The 21732-nt window shown below is 46.3% G+C and overlaps 1 protein-coding gene across 4 annotated transcripts in view; it reads left to right on the plus strand.

The window, feature by feature from the left end:
* PLCB4 (phospholipase C beta 4) overlaps positions 1 to 21732 on the plus strand; it is a 143608-nt gene that overhangs the window by 111899 nt on the left and 9977 nt on the right. For all 4 annotated transcript variants that reach the window (XM_074988461.1, XM_074988463.1, XM_074988462.1 and 1 more), the window contains 2 exons: positions 2471 to 2646; positions 16572 to 16673. In XM_074988461.1, coding sequence (XP_074844562.1) covers positions 2471 to 2646; positions 16572 to 16673 — 278 coding nt within the window. The remainder of the gene's footprint in view (positions 1 to 2470; positions 2647 to 16571; positions 16674 to 21732) is intronic.

Here is a 21732-nt window from a genome sequence, read left to right on the forward strand (position 1 = left end):
TTTCTGACGTGTTTTCACTCACTCATATTTCTTTCTCCGTCACTAAGCTCTGAGCTAACTTAGGCCTTGTTGTGTCTTCGTCTACAGAGAACCTTAGGTGGGGCTGATCTCTTCTTGCGTGTGGATGTAAAAACATGAAGGGTAGAATTTTCCAAAGACCCCAGTGTTGGCCCAACTCCGCTCCCATTGAAGTCAGCAGTAGAAATCCCTTTGGTTGCCATGTGAGCAATGATAGACCAACACTCAGCTGTTCTGAAAATCCCATCCAGAAAGCATAAATGTTTACTGGGCATTTCAATTGATCTCTCCAGCTCCCTGATAAATCTAATACCCAGTATAGTCTGGTTTAGAGGTCAGTATCTCCGGGAGCCTGTCATTAAAGGTGTTTCTCCCACAGGCTGTTTCCCATAAGTTGACTCCACTACATCTAGGTGTCAAATTAGTAAGGTTATAAAGCACTGCCATAACATTAACCATGTGAATAGTCCCATTGAAGTCTGGGAGGTTATTCCCATGCTTTGAGATATGCTCATGCTTAAGTACCTGTTGAATGGGAGCTCTCATGGAACCTCCCCCCCGCCCAACCCCCCATGCATCTGACAAAGTGGGTCTTTGCCCATGAAAGCTTATGCTCCAAAATATCTGTTAGCCTATAAGGTGCCACAGGACTTCCTGTTGTTCTCAAAGATACAGACTAACAAGGCTACCCATCTGATATACTCACTGTATTAGCTTACTTAAATTCCTATCTCTTAAAGGCTTTTGTGTTCCCGCCATCTCGAGAAAGCTAAACTCCATGCAGCTCTCCATCTGCTTTCCCTGCCCCAAACCATATACATTTTCAAATGGGACGTATTTATTTAGAACTAAATATCTAACTTTTAAATAGATCAGAGTATTTTCTAGCTTGGAAAAAGAAGTGAACTCTTAATTATCAGCTAGGACTGTAGTTCTTAACATGTAACCTATTCTTCTTCTTTTTGTACCTTTGGCAGAGAGTCTGGGTACCAGTTGCCTTCAGAGATGCTCTAATTCCTAGCAGGTCTCTCTCACTTGGTTATTTTGCTCTCAGTCCACTGAAAGAGCTTAAAAGTAGCTATCCTACAGCAAAGAAATTTCAGGACCAGACTCCAAAGAGAAATTTCTGAGCTACAATTCATCTGCAAATTCGACGCCCTCAGCTCAGGCTTAAACACAGACTGCGAATGGCTGGCTAAATACAAAAGCAGCTTCCCCTCCCTTGGTGTTCACACCTCCAGATCAACTGCTGGTAGTAAGCCTCACCCTTGCTGACTGAGCTAACCTTGTTATCCCCACCCTTGCTCTGGCTTATTTATACCAGGCCCTGCAGATTTCCAAGACCAGCATCTGATGAAGTGAATCTGTGCTCACGAAAGCTCATGCTCAGAGCTTTTCTGTTAGTCTATAAGGTGCCACAGGACCCTTCATTGCTATTACAGATCCAGACTAACTCGGCTACCCCTCCAATATATGGGAGGAAGTACCTCTTAGGGGTTGGCATTAAGGAGTCACTTGGGAGCTCTGTGATGGCAGTTTTGATTTGAAGCATCTAGATTAGCTTCCTTATAACAATGCCCAAAGGCAACTAGTTTTGATAGTAGCACTTTAAACAGAATGCGTTTCTGGTGAGGTGCTGTCTTTGTGTGCATTTATGAAGAAATCGGGTAGCTTGTCAAAATTGCTTCACTAATTATGAAGTGACAATAAGGTATATCTTTCTATTAGTTACTTTTCTAAAACATTGAGTGCAATATACTCTTATAATAAGAATTCTGAGGGTTTAGACCTCTTCACATTCTCTCTTGAGAACTTGCCAAAACTTTAATCTTATTATTCTTGTGAGTCTTGGGAGCTGGCAAGAAAAGAGTGCTTCTCAGACTCCCTGCTGAGTTAATGAGCATAAGACACAGCTATGTAACTTATCTGCAGATGCAGGGTGTATTAAATATAGGATTTCTCTTAAAAACTGACTACATGAATAAGATTCTCTCCACAAAAATCAGAGCCTGGGTTTTATCCCATAGAGAAATTCCTCCTACTAGGTATTTTCCATATCTGACTTCTTTAATTTTATATTTTTATGGCAGCCAAGAATGTTCAGCAGTTGTATATAATGAAGCCTACATTACAGGGGGGTTAAAAAGAATTGTAGTACAATTGAAGGCATTAATTCAGTCATTTCACCTAGAGCAGCGAGGTAACAGAGATACCTAGTAGAGAGGGGCCGTTTTCCTGTGTATTTAATATCTAGTGTTTATAATACCCTGTAGTTTCCTGCGTGGCTTCATGTCAGCATGGAGCAGTTTGGTTTATGTAATTTAGTTCTTGCAACTTAGTTTTGTTGGGTTACTGTAATTATCTCAAAATTACCTCCGCTGTTGTTAACGATTGATCTTATGCTACGACCCTGAGAAGTACTGACAAAATAGTCACTATCCTTTCTCTGCAGGTAAAAGAAATTGTAGCTCAGCACACTAAAGAGTGGTCAGAGATGATCAACACCCACAGCGCTGAAGAGCAAGAAATACGCGATTTGCATCTGACCCAGCAGTGTGAACTACTGAAAAAACTGCTGATTAATGCTCATGAGCAACAAACGCAACAGCTAAGGTTTTCTCATGACAGGTGAGCAGCCCAGTGTCATTCAGCAGGCTGAGAAAGCGTGCTCTGACAAGTGGCTTACTGGGCTACAGCACCATAGCTCTAAAATCAGTTCCCAGTGGAAGAATTGAAGGATAATGGAACAGGCCCTCAGCTGGTGTAAAGTGTCGTGACTTCACTGACATTAAGGAGCATGAATTCAAAAGGGCCTCAACTAGACAGGTGCTAAGCATTAGAAACTAATCCTAGAAGTTCATAGGGGTGCAAGAGAAGTAAGTGTAGAAAAGAATATAAAAATGTTTCTAAAGAGATTGGAAGAAACAGTCCTCCAGGAAAGGAGTTATAATTTAGCCAAATATATTGCAATTCCCAGTTGGCTTGTCATAGAATCATAGGGCTGGAAGGGACCTTAAGAGGTCGTTGAGTCCAGCCCCCTGCTTCAAGCAGGATCAACCCCAACTAAGTCATCCCAGCCAGGACTTTGTCAAGTCAGGACTTAAAAAACTCTAGGGATGGAGATTCCACCACCTCCCTAGGCAACACATTCCAGTGCTTCCTCACCTGCCTGGTGAAGTAGTTTTTCCTAATATCTGACCTATTTCTTTCCTTGTGTAACTTCAAACCATTGCTTCTTGTTCTGCTGTCTGTCACCACTGAGAACAGTTTCTCTCCATCCTCTTTAGAGCAACCCTTCAGGAAGTTGAAGGCTGCTATTAAATCACCCCTCAGTCTTCTCTTTTGCAAACTAAGTAAACCCAAATCCCTCAGCCTCTCCTCATAGGTCATGTGCTCCAGCCCCTGTATCATTTTCATTGCCATCCACTGAACCTGCTCCAGCATATCCACATCCTTTCTATACCGGAGGGCCCAAAACTGGACACAGTTCTCCAGATGTGACCTCACCATTGCCAAATAGAGGGGAACAGCAACTTCTCTAGATCTGCTCAGAATGCTCCTCCTAATGCACCCCAATATGCCGTTGGCCTTCTTGGTTACAAGGGCACACTGTTTACTCATATCCAGCCTTCCATCCACCATAATCCTTAGGCGCCTTTCCAACGTATTGCTGCTTAGCTTAGCTGCTTAGTCCCCAGCCTATAACAATGCTTGGGATTCTTCCACCCCAAGTGCAGGACTCTACATGTCTCCTTGTTGAATCGCATCAGATTTCTTTTGGCCCAGGATGAGGCTCAAAAATAGCATTCCCTTGCCGCACTGACAAGCTGAAGCTCATAAGCAACAAGAATATGCAAACATTGCAGTTGCCTTTTTTTTTCCCCTGTATAATGACCTCACAGTCTCATGTTGTTTTAGTAAAGCATCATGTTGTAATCTCCACTACGTAGAAAGTGCTGCAGGACAGCACTATCATTGCTTTTCTATTTAACTTCACTATCCACTTGAAAGAAATAAAATGCAAATAGCAATATTTATTCCTAATGTAGCACTTTTCATCAGTAGATCACAAAGCACTTTACCAAGGGGGAGGGGGTCTTACAATCCCCACTGTTACACATGCAAAGCAAGAGAGCAGAACTCAGCAGCGTTTCCAAGGCAAAGTGCCAAAATTTAATGTTTTGACCTCTATGTACAGTCTGAGTGCTGGTGATACTTGTTAAAGTCACTAACAGTCCTACTTACAACAAGTTGCTTAATAAAAAACTCAAGATGCAGAACTTTACCTTTCAGGTGATGGTTGGCAGCATTAGCTGGTCTTTTGTCAATCCACAGGCAGCGTGGCTGTGAGCAAGCTCCTGGCTACTTGGGGGAGGAGGGGTGGAACTGAGCTCCTGCTTGCTTGCTACTTTTGGCACCCATGCAGGGGGGCTGCTGACTCCTGCAATAGAGCATAGAGGAATTATCTCATTCCACAATCTATGATGTGAGGAAGTCCACAACCATATGAATTTACTTAATGTAGACAAAAGCTAAATGAAATTATTTTCTATTTCAACAGAATTCTTGAATGAAATAATAGTGTCAGACAGAATCCATGCAGAGACCTGCATGCTTTCTAACTGAGGAAATTGTGCCAGTGGAAAGTTTTTCCAATGTATATTTTCATGTTACTCTCCAAATTAGCCGCTTTATTCAACCGGTCTAGAAATACAAATTTACTTATTTTGTAATGAGATACTCTTTAACATATTAGTAAATACATTTAATAAGACATCATTTCACAAATTCCAGTTCTGGGACCAAACAGATCAAGATTCTGTCCCTAGTACAAGTTAGAACAGCCTTTGAGGTACTCTGTTATGCCATTGCAACAGCTCAGAAAAAAACCACAGCCATTTTGCTGTCACTGTCTTGCTTTCTGTTCCATTTTGTTGCCCACTATACTCTTTGTAATCCAGTTTGTTAAATTATAGTTTCTTTACTGGAGGAATATTTCTTCTAATGTCCTGTGAAATGTTTGTTTTCATTTCTGTACCTACTTCTGTTGTTTTCTTACCTACATTGTGCTAACGCTATCGGTATATTTAGATATTATCTCTACCAAGCAAACATGTCAGGCAGGCCATATGGAAATCTATTTTCTTCCTCCTTTCCTCACAATTTGTAGCTTTAGATTTAGAATTTTCACATCTGTATCATCTTTGAAAATAAGTTTTTCTTACTGAAAATCATTTTCATGTCTTAAGTGCTCTACTAAGTGTTGCTCTGATTTTTCAGATGTGCTGACCACAACACATTGATTTCTGTGCATGGGTAAACTTGAAATAATGTTCTGTGCCATCCCAGTAAGGAATTGCCTTTCAGATCTTTTTTGTTTTATTTGTTGCTGTCTCTGGGTTCACCACTCACCTAGGGATTTTTATCCAGCTCATTTGCAGAGCAGTTGGGGATTTTCCTGCCTCAGACATATGGAAAACATGGTTATATCTGTGCATATCCACAGATCAGAATGTGAAATACTCAGTTGTTCATAATAAATCCCAAGAGGGGTTTTATGTGTCCTCATTTGTAAAATTGTATAGAATACATGAAGTACATGTAACCTCCAAGAGTCAGCTGAGCAAGCCACGTGGAAAATAAAGGATCAACCAGCACGTGCGGTTGACAGTGTTCTGTTCTTTCAGTCTCCCTATTAACTAGGGTAATGAGATGTGCTGAGTAGCTGTCAGAACAGAGTACAGAGTGGTAGCAGAGAGAACAGTCATCTGAAATGAGACAGTTATCTATTGGAGAGTTGAACATTTTTCACTCCTGGTGGAAAAAGCAATTACAGCTCGTGCTTGGAATGAGCCAATTCAAAGAAAACAGCAGAAAACAAGAAGATGCCTCAGAAGAATGCCATTGATCAGTGCGCTGGTTCTGTAGGTCTACCAGCTGCACATTGTAGGATCTCTCTCCAAGAAGTCCAGCTGCCTTTGGCTTTGTCCATTTTTCTGTACTGAATTAGAGATACTGGCTATGGTTACACTGACCAGAACTACTGGCAGCCGTATGCAAATAGGAGATTTTGAAAATGCAAATGGCTCCTCATTTGCATATTCATTCCCCAGCAGAGGCTGCTGCCAGCAGAAAAAAAGCAGTGTAAACATGGTTCTGCTGGTGACATCCCCCCATTTGTTGGCAGCCTCTTATGCCTGATTTTTTTCCAAGCATAAGAGGCTGCCACCAAAGGCGAGGGTGGGGGGGCGTTTCGCCAGCAGAACCACATTTACACTGCTTTTCCTCTGTCAGGGAGTGAATATGCAAATGAGCATTCATTTGCATTTTCAAAACCTCCTATTTGCATACTGCTGCTGGCAGTTGGGGTAGTGTAACTGTAGCCACTGTGTTTGAAGCACTTGAGAAATTTATAAAATCCGTGAGTCAAACTGACATTTCTGGCTAAAATGCATCCCAAGTTAACTCAAATGTGTTGGTAATAGAGAGAAAAACAAAAGTCTTTTATTAACACAGGGAGAGATCAATAGGTGAGTGGAGTATTACTACTGAGAAGGCACCAAAGTAGGATAAAATACTGATAATACCTGCTAACTGACTTCAACAGACTTTAATTAATATTTTGTTTGTAAAGTGCTTTGAGATCTTCAGGGGGGAAACATCAGAGGGGTCAGAATTATTACAGCTTGGTTTCTCAATTCTCTGGAGCAGGAACAGTAACTTCCTGGGGACTGGAATAGCATCTAGCCCAGTAGGATTCTTATCCAGCCCTTTTGATATTAATGCAAGGGATGAACCTGAGTGTTGAACCTGACTCCACTGTGTCCAATTTAAACACCCGTGCCATATGTTTTTCAACCCCTAGAGCAGAGATGAGCAAACTTTTTAAGTCAATCCCCACTTTTTGTCCTTGCAATTATCACGTCCCCCCACCAACCCATCTAATGTAATCCAAATGGACAGAAATTTTGGTTAAGTGCATATAAAAGAGAGAACCTTTCATGGGTAAGAAAATAAGTCTGTAGAATGTAAACATTTTATTAGTCAGTATGTAAATGTGAATACACAGACATAAAACCAGTAACGTATTTCAGCATTTTTAATGAGATAGATGAGTCTGAGATCCAACAGCTGATTGCACTGTGCCCACCTTACGAAATTTCATACCCCTCTCTTGAGAGGGCCTGGCCTCCACTTTCCACACTCCTGCCCAGAGCACCATAAGCAAATATTATTTATGCTATAACTGTTAGACAGTGTGCTGTTATGTGCTTTCAAACCTGAGAAAGAAAATAAATGCTTATTTGGTATTATGATTGTATGCATAAGAAGTGCTCTTGATTGCATTCAAAATATCTGTTACATGTATGCTACTCAAATGTTGCTATGATACCATGGCTTGAGTTCTATTTTGCTAATATATTGCTCTTTAACAATGCTTCACTGTGTTAAGTCTTGGAGAACTGAATGCTGCATTTTCATGAATAGTCTTTTGATTAAATGGAAGTATGTAAAATAAGCATGGTACAAAGTTAGATAACATTATTTAGTGTAGCACCTTAAAGACTAACAATTTATTTATTAGGTAATGAGTTTTCATGGGTAAGACTCACTCCCACCCTGGTTAGTTTTTAAGGTGCTACAGGACTGCTTGTTAGTTGTGAAGCTGCAGGCTAACATGGCTACCCCTCGGAGAACATTAATTAGTGTCTTTCACAGATAATGAAATATTGAAATTGAAAGGACAGTTAGTAACCTTAACTTAGATATTTTTTTCTGGAAAAATGTCACTATACCCAAGCAAATTAGCAATATTTTCCTGTCAAACTCCCTCCCTTTTGTACTTCCAAAAAATTAAAATATTGGCTATTAAGTATAATCATTTTTATCTCTGCTGTACTTAAGCACTCACTGGTACCTCACAGAAACCTTTAAAGAAACATTCTGTCTAGCAAAACCTGTGGGCATAATGTGCACATGTGGTAGGTTACTTAGTTCTTTTGACCTCTTTTGTTACAACAGACATTTGGGTAAACATTTCTTGTAAAAGGAACTCATCCATTCCTGCTGCAGATTTGTTGCTTGAAGTTCTGATCCTCTCTGTTTGGTATCAGTCAGTTGACATCATGATGGCTGTGGTGCCACAAATAAAGAATTGCAGTAGGATTCTGAGGAAAGAAAAAGCAGCAGCTGAGCCAGAGAATGCCTGTGTGGCTTTGAGAGTTGTCTAACCTGTGTGTGCATTCATTTCTCCAAAAGTAAAATGCAGAAGAGAACTTCTTACCCTGCACGGGTAGAGTAAAACTTAATTAGTCTTTTGTTGGCAAAGTACTTTGAGATCCTCAGGTTAGAAGCATTAGACACCTGCAGAGGAATTCTTGAGTGGATTAGAATTATTACACGTAGGACTGTAAAATTGGTGGGGCAGAAACTACGGATTCTTGCTGCAGCCCATGGAAGTCGTGGCATTATTAGTTATTAAACAGAAATTAGAATGTTAATGCAAGCGGGTGTTAGCCGATGGTCGGGTAAGATACCACCTATGCCCGTATTTTCATCCGAGTCTTTAACTGCTAGGGCAGACAGCCCCTTCGCAGCAGGCAGCCCGGGCAGGCTGACGGATGCCCCAAGGTCCTAACACCCGAGTCTTTAACTGCTAGGACAGGAAAAGTCCCTTCGCAGCGGGCAGCCAGGGCAGTCTGATGGATGCCCCAACGGTTGCACTGAGAGCTTCCCACACCCAAGTCTTTAACTGCTAGGACGAGAAAGTCCCTCTGCAGCGGGCAGCCAGGATGGCTGACGGGTGCCCCAGAGAGCCTGCTCCGTGGAAGCGGCATGAGTCAGCGCTCAGCTCTTAGCACTCTCTTACCAATGACCAGGCTAATTGCAGCTGAAAAGCAGCTGGGTTCTTTGTTTTGTGTTCAGCTTGCACAGTAACAGGGAGAGTCAGGTTACAGCTTAACCAGTTACTTATTTTTGACTAAGGAGACTTAACTCTTATGGTTACAAGATTACAAGATATTTATACTTTGTTGCAAGCTTACAAGATTTATACTTTGTTACAAAGATTACAAGGTTTACACTTTGTTAGCTAGCACGTAACAATTAATAGATCTATTTTGGAATGTGCACAAAGAAAACAAAAGGAAAGCAATACACTTAACAGGTCTTATTCTCACCCCTGCATTACCAACGTGGCATGGCCAGCGTTTTCACTCAATCCCTCGGGAAGCAGCAATAAATAACGAGGACCTCGGGAGGCAAAGACCCTCCTGACTGGCAGGTAGAGATAATTGGAGCTCAGTTAGAGGGGCTGCTGGACCCTTACTTTATACCCATTGGGTCACGTACGCTTCTTCCTTATCTAAAGGGTGCCAATTGAATTAACTCCTCTCGAGACACTGGTTCTCACAAGGCTGGTTCACACCTGTGGGGTGGAGATAATTTTAGGGCATTCTTTCTTTATGGGCCGGAGATTTTTCCTCCGTCGGGGACGTTTGAGTAGGCGAATATACTGATGGTACTTAGCCAAGGGAGTCCGAGGCCCGGCTGTTTATTAGCCCATTGTCTCTTGTTGCAGCTCCGAAGCATCAAAAAGATTGTGCCTGAGATAAGCACATCTGTGTTCTTCTTCGAGTGTCCCCGTGGGTGCTCCACCATAGGTGACGGCTTGGCCGGCGCCGCAGATCGGATCTTCCAAGCAGTTTCTGCCGGACCGCGCATGCGCCGGCGCGCGCCGCTCCCTGGCGCGCTCCTGGCCATGTGCGCGATCCGGTCCCCGCCAGTTCCTCTCAACCGCCGTCGGCTGCAGACGGAATCCGACTAGGCTAAAGCCACATAGCGTATTCAACGACTTCATTTGTTTTCTCTTTAAAGTTTTTCAGTTCTTTAGGATACCATAAGTAACCGGTTGTTATTTTGTAAAAAAAAAAAAACAAAAAACAAACAAGCTACGGAGGGACAGCTCAAGCCAGTCCCAGTAACAAGCGCCGGAGGCCGGGAGCTAGGGCCATCAGCCCTCCTGCGGAGGCAGGCCATCGGACGGGGAAACAGCACAAAGAAGTGCTAAGTACCCACAAACAAACTCAAAGACTCACCAACAATGTCCTCCTCAGGCTTTAAAAAATGTGAGTCCTGCCGAGAGGCGATGCCAGTGTCCGATGGGCACAGTCTATGCATAAGGTGCCTGGGGGAGTCCCATGTGGCACAAAAATGCGCCTTCTGTGCAAAGTTAACGACCAGAGCACGGAGAGACAGGGAGATGAGAATTAAACTGCTGCTTCTTGACAAGGCCCTCCAGCCAGACGTGCCGGAGCGGCCGCAGCAGGAGGGACCCTCCGGGGCCCTTAGAAGGAAAGCTGCCTCCCTCACTCCATCAGCGCAAAAACGGAGGAAAGTTTCTCCAACCCGATCCCTGCCGGCAGCAACAGTGAGCGGGACGGGAGGAGCGAGCAGCCCCCAGCCGCAGCAACAGCTGATCGGCGGCGGCACGGAGAGCCACGTGGAAGTGGCTCAGCCTCCGATGATCAGCCAGCCGCCCCGCACCGCAGGCAGGGCGGCGGCTAAGCAAGCGCCGGTACCAGCGGCACCGCAGGCAGCGGCACCGACCCCCGGGGAACCGGCGGTGCAGAGCGCGCAGGCACGTAGCCTGCAGGCGCAGAAGGACTCCGCACGTGCGGCACCGCCCTCGAGCGTGCCTAGCACGGTGCCGACGGGGCCGGGATCCCCCGCCCATCAGGGGGCGGAGTTACCTCCTCAAGGGAGGGGGAAGGCTGCACACAAGAGGAGGCACTGCAGCCCCTCTCCAGACAGGGCTGTGGAGCTCTTTTCTCACAGCCCTCCGCTCATGTTGCAGACTCCAACCAGAAGGCAGGGGCCCCCCCTAGCCTACCCGGAGCCCCCTTCTCCTTTCCTGCAATCAGCCTCCCCATGGCTGGCACCACCCTCGCCCTTCCTGGGATTTGAATCGCTGGACTATTATGCAAAATCGCTCTCTCCAGTGTCTCGACGATCCCCCTCTCCCAGACACACAGGGTACGTGCAAAGGGAATGGTCAAGGTCACCTTCCCAGGAACAGTGCCTATACTGCCATGGTCGTCCCTACCACGCGGGGCATGGACACCATCGGCAATCTACCAGGGAGAGATCCCCACATATTACCTCGTACCCCCGAGGGCAATCGCGATCGGGGACGGAGACTCAAGCATCCCAGGGGGGACTGGCCGTGGACCCACGAGATTTTCCCTCGCAAACCTCCAGCGAGAGGGCGCACCATCACCATCAAGAACCGGAAGGGTCCAAAGAAATGTACCCCAGCGGTTCCTCGTTTTCCTCCCCGGATGAGGCCACGGCCTTAGGGGACGTCCATCCCAAGGACGATCTCAAACAGTTTCAGGAGCTGTTTAAGAGGGTAGCTTTCATGCAAGGCATCCAGACAGCACAAGTGCAAGAGAAACATCATAAGCTCCTTAAAAATTTGAGCTCCCCGGCCTCCTCCAGAGTAGCAATCCCGCTTGATGAAGCGATCTTGGAGTCCGCCACTACCATATGGCAGACCCCGGCAACTATTCCGCCTGTCCAAAAGAGAGCGGATAAGAAATACTTCGTGCCAGCGAAGGGCATGGAGTTCTTGTTTAGCCACCCCCAGCCAAACTCCTTGGTGGTGGAGTCCTCGCAGCAAAGATTAAAAACATCTCAATTTAAAACAGGGGGAACGGACAAAGATGCCAAGAAGCTAGAGCTGTTCGGCAGAAAGGTCTACTCCTCCTCCACTTTAACCTTGTGAATGGCAAATTATGCAGCGCACTTGGCGAACCATAATTTCGACAACTATGCCAGATTAACTTCCCTCATGGACTCGCTTCCAGAGGACAAAAAGCCGGTCCTCAAGGCCATAGTGCAAGAGGGCTACGCGGCTGCGAGGATGGAAGTTCAGATTGCTTTGGACGTTGTGGACACGGCAGCACGTTCCACAGCAACTGCAGTGGTGATGCGACGGGAGTCCTGGCTCCAGACCTCGGGCATACCGAGAGATCTGCAGGCGAAGATAATCGACCTTCCCTTCGACTTGCAGAAGCTGTTTGCTGAATCAACTGACTCGGTCCTTCATTCCAGTAAAGATTCAAGAGCCACACTCAGGACCCTGGGGATTTACACCCCTCCATACTCAAAGAAAAGGTACTACCCACAGCAAAGGCGGTACCAATACCAGCAACAGCGCCTCCAGTATCACAGGGGTTACGAGCAAGGGCGGCATCAGCAGCACCAGCAGTACAGAACCCCCAGGTGACGCTCACAACAGGGCCGTCCGCCCTCGGGGCGGGGCCAAAGGCCACAAGTTTGACATACAAATCCAGGGCTGCGCCATCACCACCATTGCACAAGATCATCCGAAACGACTTTTTCACCATCGCCTCCGACCATTCTACGACCAGTGGCAAAGGATCACCACAGACAAATGGGTGCTGGAGATCATAGCCACGGGGTACGCCATCCCCTTCCAGTCGCTCCCGCCGCCGCGACCCCCGCCCAAGCCCCACCCCCAGGAGGCCTCCCATGTAGCCAGGCTCAGGCAGGAGGTGGCCCACCTAGAGTTCATAGGGGCGGTGGAAAAGGTGCCGGAGCAACTGCAAGGGAAAGGGTTCTACTCTCGGTATTTCCTGACGGAGAAAAAGACAGGAGGCTGGAGGCCCATCTTAGACCTTCGTGGCCTCAACAGGTATCTGCGCAAGCAACGTTTTCGGATGATCACTATTGCCTCCATCCTTACAGCACTGGACGATGGAGACTGGTTCGCAGCCCTCGATCTACAAGACGCGTACTTCCACATAACCATTCATCCGGCTCACCGACGTTTTCTCCGGTTCATGGGGGGCAACGAACACTTCCAATACAAGGTCCTACCGTTTGGCCTTTCCTCGGCCCCCAGAGTCTTCACCAAGACCTTGGCAGTGGTGTCAGCCTACCTGCACAGACAGGGGGTGTTTATTTTCCCGTATCTGGACGACTGCCTGCTCAAAGGGACCTCGAAAAGGGAGGTTCTCCGCATGATACGCGTCACAGCAAACACGTTCTCCTCACTTGGCCTGGTTATCAATCTGGCAAAATCAAAGATAGACCCCTCACAGGACATAGAGTTCATAGGGGCTCGCATAAACTCGGTCTCGGCGAGAGTATACCTACCAGAGGCTCGCTTTCGAGCCATCAGTTCCCTCGTGCAGGTCATCACCTTCAGCCCTACGGTGCCGGTCTTGACGTGCTTGCAGCTGCTGGGCCACATGGCAGCGGCTACGTTTGTGGTACAGAACGCCAGGTTGCACATGCGCAGCATGCAACATTGGCTGGCAAGTGTATACAAGCCGGCAGTACACACCGTTCACAGGGTGGTGTCGCCCCCACCTGGGGTGCGCGAATCCCTGCAATGGTGGGTAAACCCCGGGAACTTGCTAACAGGGGTACCCTTCCATCAGCCGCAAATATCGGTTTTCCTCACTACGGATGCCTCCCTCATAGGGTGGGGAGTGCACATGGGCGAAGAGGTGGCTCAAGGACTGTGGTCACCCACGGAACAGTCTCTACATATCAATGTTTTAGAGCTCAGAGCAGTGTTCAACGCCTGCAAACACTTTCGAGACCGTATACAAGGCAAAGTCGTCGGGATCAGTACAGACAATACCTCCACCATGTTTTACATAAACAGGCAAGGAGGAGCTCGATCCCGTACCTTATGCGCGGAAGCAATCCGCCTATGGAACTGGTGCATCGCCCACGATATAATCCTGAGAGCCTCCTACTTGCCGGGCACGCACAACGTGAAGGCAGACCAGTTGAGCAGACGTTTTGCGCTCACCCACGAGTGGCAGATCCGTCCCGATCTACTACGGCCGATTTTCCACGCATGGGGGTTTCCCCAAATAGATCTGTTTGCCACTCAGCACAACAAACAGTGCCCACGATTCTCCTCCAGAGCAGGGCTGGGCCGGGGGTCCCTGGGGGACGCGTTCGCGATCCCGTGGGGAGGCCCCCTGCTTTACGCGTTTCCCCCCGCAGTGCTGATCCACAAGGTTCTGCAAAAAGCCAGGAGAGACAAGGCTCGGATGATCCTGATAGTCCCAACATGGGATCGCCAACCATGGTTCCCCCTACTCCTGCGCCTGTCGGACCGCCCACCGATGCCTCTTCCGGTGGCGCCGGATCTGTTCACGCAAGCCCAGGGGTCCATAGTGCATCCGCACCCCCAAAGCCTGCGACTGCAAGCGTGGCTAATCCATGGCTCAGCTCCCTAGAGAGCACATGCACAGTGGAAGTACAGCAAGTCCTAGAAAGTAGCAGGAGGACTTCCACTAGGAAAACCTACAAACAAAAATGGACTCGCTTCATGGCTTGGTGTTCTACCAAGCAGCTGGCCCCCCTTTCGGTGCCTATACCTACAATTCTAGAGTATTTACTGGACCTCAAGAGAGCAGGACTCTCGCTATCCTCGTTAAAGGTCCACCTTGCCGCCATCTCGGCGTTCAGACATGAGGAGGGAGGGCACACGGTGTTCGCCCACCCTATGGTTACCAGGTTCCTCAAAGGGTTGGTAAACCTATACCCCCCTCGGAAACCGATTCCACCTTCGTGGAGCTTGGACCTGGTGCTTACCACACTCATGGGACCACCGTTCGAGCCCTTGGCCACGGTTCCCCTTCGCCTCCTTACAGTAAAGACGACCTTTCTTCTTGCAATTACGTCAGCCCGTCGGGTGAGCGAGCTTGCGGCAGTCATGGCAACGCCACCCTGCACTGTCTTTTCCAAGGAGGCGGTAACCATACGGCTGCATCCAGCCTTTGTTCCCAAAGTTTCTTCCGAGTTTCACATCAATGAACCTATTGTTCTACCCTCGTTCTATCCAAAGCCTCATAACTCCAGCGAAGAGGCGCGCCTACACCTCCTGGATGTGAGGAGGGCGCTAGCCTTCTACGTAGACAGGACCAAGTCCTTCCGAAAAACGGATAGACTCCTGGTCTCCCTCGCTCCCAAATCTAAAGGAGAAGGTCTCTCATCGCAGAGAATCTCAAAGCACATTGTATCCTGCATAAAAATGTGCTACGAGCTCAGAAAGACTCCTTTGTCGGCCACTCCCAGGGCTCATTCCACCAGGGCGGTGGCAGCATCAACAGCCTTTTTCAAGGGCGTTGCATTGAAAGACATTTGCAGAGCGGCGACCTGGTCATCCTACGACACGTTCGCCAAACATTACGCCCTTCACAGGGTATTCCAAGAGGATACCCGTCTCTCTGCAGCGGTCCTCTCGGGGACCAGCTGCACATAATCCGATTACCCACCACCTATCTGGGTTACTGCTGGGTAGTCACCTATGGTGGAGCACCCACGGGGACACTCGAAGAAGAAAGAGAAGTTACTCACCGTAGTAACGGTGGTTCTTCGAGATGTGTCCCCGTGGGTGCTCCACTTCCCGCCCATCCTCCCCGCTTCGGATCTCTGTTAGTGTTTTGCAGGGGCAACCGAGGCGGTTGGTCGAGGAACTGGCGGGGACCGGATCGCGCACATGGCCAGGAGCGCGCCAGGGAGCGGCGCGCGCCGGCGCATGCGCGGTCCAGCAGAAACTGCTTGGAAGATCCGATCTGCGGCGCCGGCCAAGCCGTCACCTATGGTGGAGCACCCACGGGGACACATCTCGAAGAACCACCGTTACTGCGGTGAGTAACTTCTCTTTTTCGGGCATTCCAGGGCTGAGCTGTTTCTTTTAACCCTTTGGTGCTCTGAAGCACGCAGGAGAGACAAGATGGAGTAGAGAAAAGAGGGGGTTCTGTCTGGCTACAGTGGGTCATCTTTATGTTACTTGGTATAGGAGCCTTCTAAAATCTAGATAGCACTTTTAAAAACACTTAGTGTTTGCCTTACTTTCCTCGCATTAAGGTCAATGGTGAAATTCCCATCAACTTCAGTGGAAATAGTTAGACTGAAGCTGAGCACTTGAGAAAGTGCCCCTTTGACTTTTTTCCTAACTTGTTTTTGTCAGCTGGGCTGTCTTTTTTGCAGTTGTGTTTTTCCTATAACTTACCAACCTCTGCCAAACTCTAGTTGATGTTACAACACAAAATCATAAAAATAAAACAGATATGCCAGAACTAGTAATATTAGCAAGTGCTAGTATTATTTGTACTCGACTTGTACATTTTTGCAAATTTATTATGCAGTTTTAAAAGGCACGTCACATTCCTTAAATTGCTGATAATAGCTCTTACTTAGTTAAATGTTATAAACTATAGAGACAGTAGTGTATTTTATAGTCTGTTTAATTCAAAGTGTAAAATGCTTAAAACCATTCCTTCCAATTGTTGTCCTCGGACCCTCCTGAGATTTGTTAAGTACTTGTTCAAACAAATTACAGCCCAGTTAAGAAGAAGACATTCTTTATATAGTCTATTCTTTCTACTTCTTTAACACTTCAAGGACGGCTTTAGCCATTATATAGAAAAGTATCAATACTTTAACCACCATTAACATTCACATTTCAGTTTATAATGCTGTTGTTCATATTGCCCTAGGGAAAGCAAGGAAATGCGTGCTAACCAGGCGAAAATTTCTATGGAAAACAGCAAAGCCATCAGCCAGGATAAGTCTATTAAAAATAAGGCTGAAAGGGAGAGGTAAGTGTCAGATCCATCTGTGAGAGGAAGTATAATTGATTGATTTGCACACATATTGACTAAAGAAGTCTTTGATCTGCGAGAAATGGCTTGTGTTTCTGATTATAATGCTGTATATATTTTAGATGGCTCTTTCTGGGCAAATTTATTTATTTATTTGTGTGTGAATCATAGTTTAAGCCCCAATCTTAGAAACAATAACAAGGGAGTGAACTTCACACCCATGAGTAGTGCCAGGGACTACAGTGGAACTAATCACACAGATAAAGTTGCATGTGTGTGACAGTGTTTCCCAAATTAGGACCTTAGTGTTTATTCATTGATTCCCCCCCCGCTTTATTTTTAACTAATCCTTTAAATGTTGTGCAGTATCACTTGCCACAGTTACTTATTAGTGTTATTAGAGATGCACTGAGAAGGCAACGTTGAGACTTCAGTCTAGTTTTGGGTGAGCCCTGTGGCCAGAGAAGCAGGAGAGATCGTGCCACCGGGGAACTGAAAATGGCACCGTTGAAAAGGTATCTCAGGGCCTTCACCCCTGCCAATGTCTGGCAGGGTTGAGAGATGGAGTGGGCATTCCAGAGGGAGCAGAAGACAGGAAGGAGGTTCTGGGGAAGAAGGGACATTGGGGTGGGATTAGCAAGGGGGAGAAGCAGTTTTGCCAGAGAGGTGCCGAAAAAGGTATGAGGTATAGAGAAGCTGGGGTCATTTTGTGATGACAACTTAGTATCATTCATGTTTTGATTCTCCTACCATGGACCACAATTTCCTCATTCACCTGGTGCCGACTGGTCTTTCAAACCTGACTAGTATTCCCTGTTTTGCGGGCTCCGAGTCCCGCTAGACCGGACCACATTGGAAGCTAGAAAGCCAGTCACCATGTCTTCCTGCACATCTGGGAAGAACCATCCTAAGTGAAGTCTGAGCTCCAGACTTGGGAGATCAGAGGCATGTTTTGCAGAGGTTTTGGGTTGGACATTGTAGCTCTTTAAATTCTGTTTCAATGCAAGCGTGTTGAATACACAGAGAGAAGCAGCGTTTACAGAATGGTATTCTGTGAGCCTTCAAGGATTCTTCTACCTGGCTTTGGACTTGCTGTATAAGCTGAGCATTTTCTCTTTCTATTGCGTCCCCTCCATTGGGCTATATTGATACTGGAACTTAAGCTAATTCCTTCTATATGAACAGTGGGGTTTTACAGATCACAGGTACATTGCCAGTAATTGCCAAAGCCCTTAGTTTACAAAAGTCTTCGTCTCGTGACATTAAATTACATAAACTGTGCTTATGCATAAAAGTAGGCTTAAGATATTTTCAGACATCTGTAATCAGTCTAATTCAGCTCTTTCAACCATTTTCTGTCATCTCATTAGATTTTTGCTGCGCAAGGCATTTTACAAGTGTGTATTATATGTAAACATTAATTACGTCCTTTCTTTTTATGTACATCACAACTATAAAGCATGTGACTTGGTACTACTTGATAGTTTGATTTAAAAGTAGACTGTAAAAAGCAAGTGGCACATATTAAGTGGATTAAAAAAATGACTAAATGATAGGTCTCAAAATGCAACTGTAAACAGGGAGTCGTCATTGCCTGGGTCTGTTTCCAGTGGAATCCCAGGGAGACTGGTTCTCAGCCCTCCACTATTTAACCTCTTCATCAGTGACCTAAAAGAAAAAAAAGTTTGCAAATGACCTAAAAATGGGGGGAGTACTAAAGAAGGACAAGATGCTTTGCTGGCTGAGAGTGAGCACAAGCAAACAATGTGTGTTTTAATATGGCTAAATGCTATTGCCTGATTTAAGGGGATTCCTATTGTTTACATCAGATGGGTTATAGGTTCAGCAATTAATACAGTCAGAAGATAGGATTCTTGTCCCAGAATTAGGCCACACAGTTTTGCAAGAATCCTGAAGGGCTGCGTCTACACTTACCCCCATCTTCCAGAAGCGGCATAGTAATGAACAGAGCAGCAGGTGCAAATGAGGTGCAGATTAAAATATCTCATGCCTCCTTTTCATATTCCTGTGAGATCTTGCATCTGGAAGGGGATCTTCCAGAAGCGAAACCTTGTGGGAATATGCAAATGAGGCATGAGTTATTTTAATCCATGCCTCATTTACATCTTCTGCTCTGCTCATTACCATGCCCCTTCCGAAAGGTGGGGGAAGGTTAGGTGTGGCTAAGATGTACAACAAGGACACTTACACTGAAAGTCAAAATACAGCTTCCAAGACTTTTATTACAATAAACAGAATAGTAATCAAATGGAAAAATAATCAGAATGAAAAAGGAAATAATATTGTTTTAAAGGCACATGTGGTAGCTCCCCAAGCCCATGGAAAATACGGTTTCCCTGCAGGTTCTCCCCTGGAACCTGGTGCAGGAAACAAGGATGAGGGTCCCCGTCCATCTGAGCACTGGACTAACCCAAACCCCCCAACAGGAAGGGTGCTGGCCCATAAAGGGCCCTCCCCAACAAGTACGCAAGTGCCCCGTCTATTAGAGGGTTATTGACTATAGAAGTTCCTAGATGAATATACTCAGGCCCTTCCTTGATAACCCTGGTGATAAGAGACAAAGGATCATCCTAATGCCTGGCATGCCAAAAGGGTCTGGGTCCCTCAGTTCTCGAAGATGAAGGACTTATGAGAAGATAGAGAGCAATAGAAAGACCCAAGAAAAGGGTAACTTAAAACCCAGCTATAGCTAACACAACATGATGATGTTGTTTCTTGTGTACAGCCTGAGCACTGTGTGCCCACCCTCCATGTCCAGGTTTAATTTTCTCATCCCCATAATACCAGGGTACGCTTACTCAATAGGCTGGCATATTTAGACTCATTGTTAACGATTAGCTCATTCTCACATCTCTTCGTTCTGGCCTGAACCGATTTGGAGGTGGTTATTTCTATGTTCTTTGTGGGGCTACCTGTTAAGTTTATAAATTTAAGTTTATAGAGGGCGTTCGGTCGGCCACGTACCTGGCCAAAGGCCTCAGATGTTAACGAGCACGTTTAACTTGCTTCATCTGATCGTTACTTATGTTAGAAGTCACAAAGATTAGTAGCCCAACTTGCTTTATCTCGTCATCGCACAGGATGTGCGTCTAATAAAACAAACAACAAACCCATAAGCAGTGCTATTTTGGTGCTGGTGTTTGCCGGTACTGAGTACCAGCACCTTGTCAGCCCCAGCTGCAAGATCCCCAGCCAGGTATGAGGGGGGACCCTGCCAGCCCCATGGCTGGGAGCCAGCTGGGACACGGAGACCCACTGGCAGCCGCAGTTACAGGAGCCCTCCGGGGGGCAGCCAGTGAGCCAACTGAGTACTGGCTCCTCTTTTTTTCAACCAAAAAAGCACTACCCATAAGAGAGGATGTAATACAGCAAGTAAACACCACAGGCTACAGCCCAAATGTGCGTGTCTGGGAACAAAGAACGAAAGCCATGTGTACGGGATGGGGGACTCTATGTTGGGAAGCAGTGACTCTGAAAATATTTCGGGGTCATGAGGGCTATTCAGGTGAACATGAGCTCCCAATGCTACGCTGTGGCCAAAAGAGCTAATGTGATCCTGGGATTCATAGACATGGGAATCTCAAGCAAGAGTAGAGAGGTTTGACCTCTGTCTTTGGTGACTGTGAGGCATTCTCCACCATTGATGATTTTTAATTCAAGATTGGGTGGTTTTCTAAAAGAAATGCTCTAGAGACTAGTTGGAAGGTTCTATGGCCTTTGTCACACAGGAGGTCAAACTACATGATGGCAACGGACCCATGTGGCTTTAGAGAACATGAATCACACTGCAAAGCAAAATATCTTATTATTTATGATAAACACAATAATTTCTACAAAATAAAGAAGCAGTCCTGTAGCACTTTAAAGACTAACAAAATAATTTGTTAGGTGATGAGCTTTCGTGCCCCATGAAAACTCATCACCTACTAAATTATTTTGTTAGTCTTTAAAGTGCTACAGGACTGCTCTTTTGTTTTGTGAAGATACAGACTAACACGGTGACCTCTCAGTCACTATTCTCTATGATTTCTAATAATTGTTAAACTCTGTTAGGACAAGGTAAACAACAAACTACTGTGAATCAAGCACTTTTAAGCAGCAGAGTGCAATAGGAGATATATGGATTGATAAAACAAACTCCTGAATTAAATGGATCACTCAATGATGGGGGGATCAAACCAAATGTAGTTTGCAACAACTTTGGTCAGTTAACCCTCTTAGTAACAGTATGCAAAATAGCCAGAAACATTAACCATCATGTAAAAACTTAGAGCTGTAATAATGCCTTGCTCTGCAGTTAGTCCTATGGATGTCAGTGGAACTACTCTGTCTAATGTAGCACACGCAGCTACACGCGTCGGGCGCTATTTCGAAGTTAACTTCGACGTTAGGTGGCGAGACGTCGAAGTTGCTAACCTCATGAGGGGAACGGAATAGGCGGCGAGACGTCGAAGTTGCTAACCTCATGAGGGGAACGTTCGTTGAACGTCGAAGTAGGGACCGTGTAGACAATCCGCGTCCCGCAACGTCGAAATTGCCGGGTCCTCCATGGCGGCCATCAGCTGGGGGGTTGAGAGAGGCTCTCTCTCCAGCCCCTGCGGGGCTCTATGGTCACCGTGGGCAGCAGCCCTTAGCCCAGGGCTTCTGGCTGCTGCTGCGGCAGCTGGGGATCCATGCTGCAGGCACAGGGTCTGCAACCAGTTGTCGGCTCTGTGTATCTTGTGCTGTTTAGTGCAAGTGTGTCTGGGAGGGGCCCTTTAAGGGAGTGGCTTGCTGTTGAGTCCGCCCTGTGACCCTGTCTGCAGCTGTGCCTGGCACCCTTATTTCGATGTGTGCTACTTTGGCGTGTAGACGTACCCTCGCAGCGCCTATTTCGATGTGGTGCCGCACAACGTTGAAGTTGAACATCGACGTTGCCAGCCCTGGAGGACGTGTAGACGTTATTCATCGAAATAAGCTATTTCGATGTTGGCTTCGCGTGTAGATGTAGCCAAAGGGTGGCAAAGTAAGCTCCTAAATTATTTTCTTATCATTG

The sequence above is a fragment of the Carettochelys insculpta genome, chromosome 3, assembly GCF_033958435.1.
Source record: "Carettochelys insculpta isolate YL-2023 chromosome 3, ASM3395843v1, whole genome shotgun sequence".
NCBI lineage: Eukaryota > Metazoa > Chordata > Testudines > Carettochelyidae > Carettochelys > Carettochelys insculpta.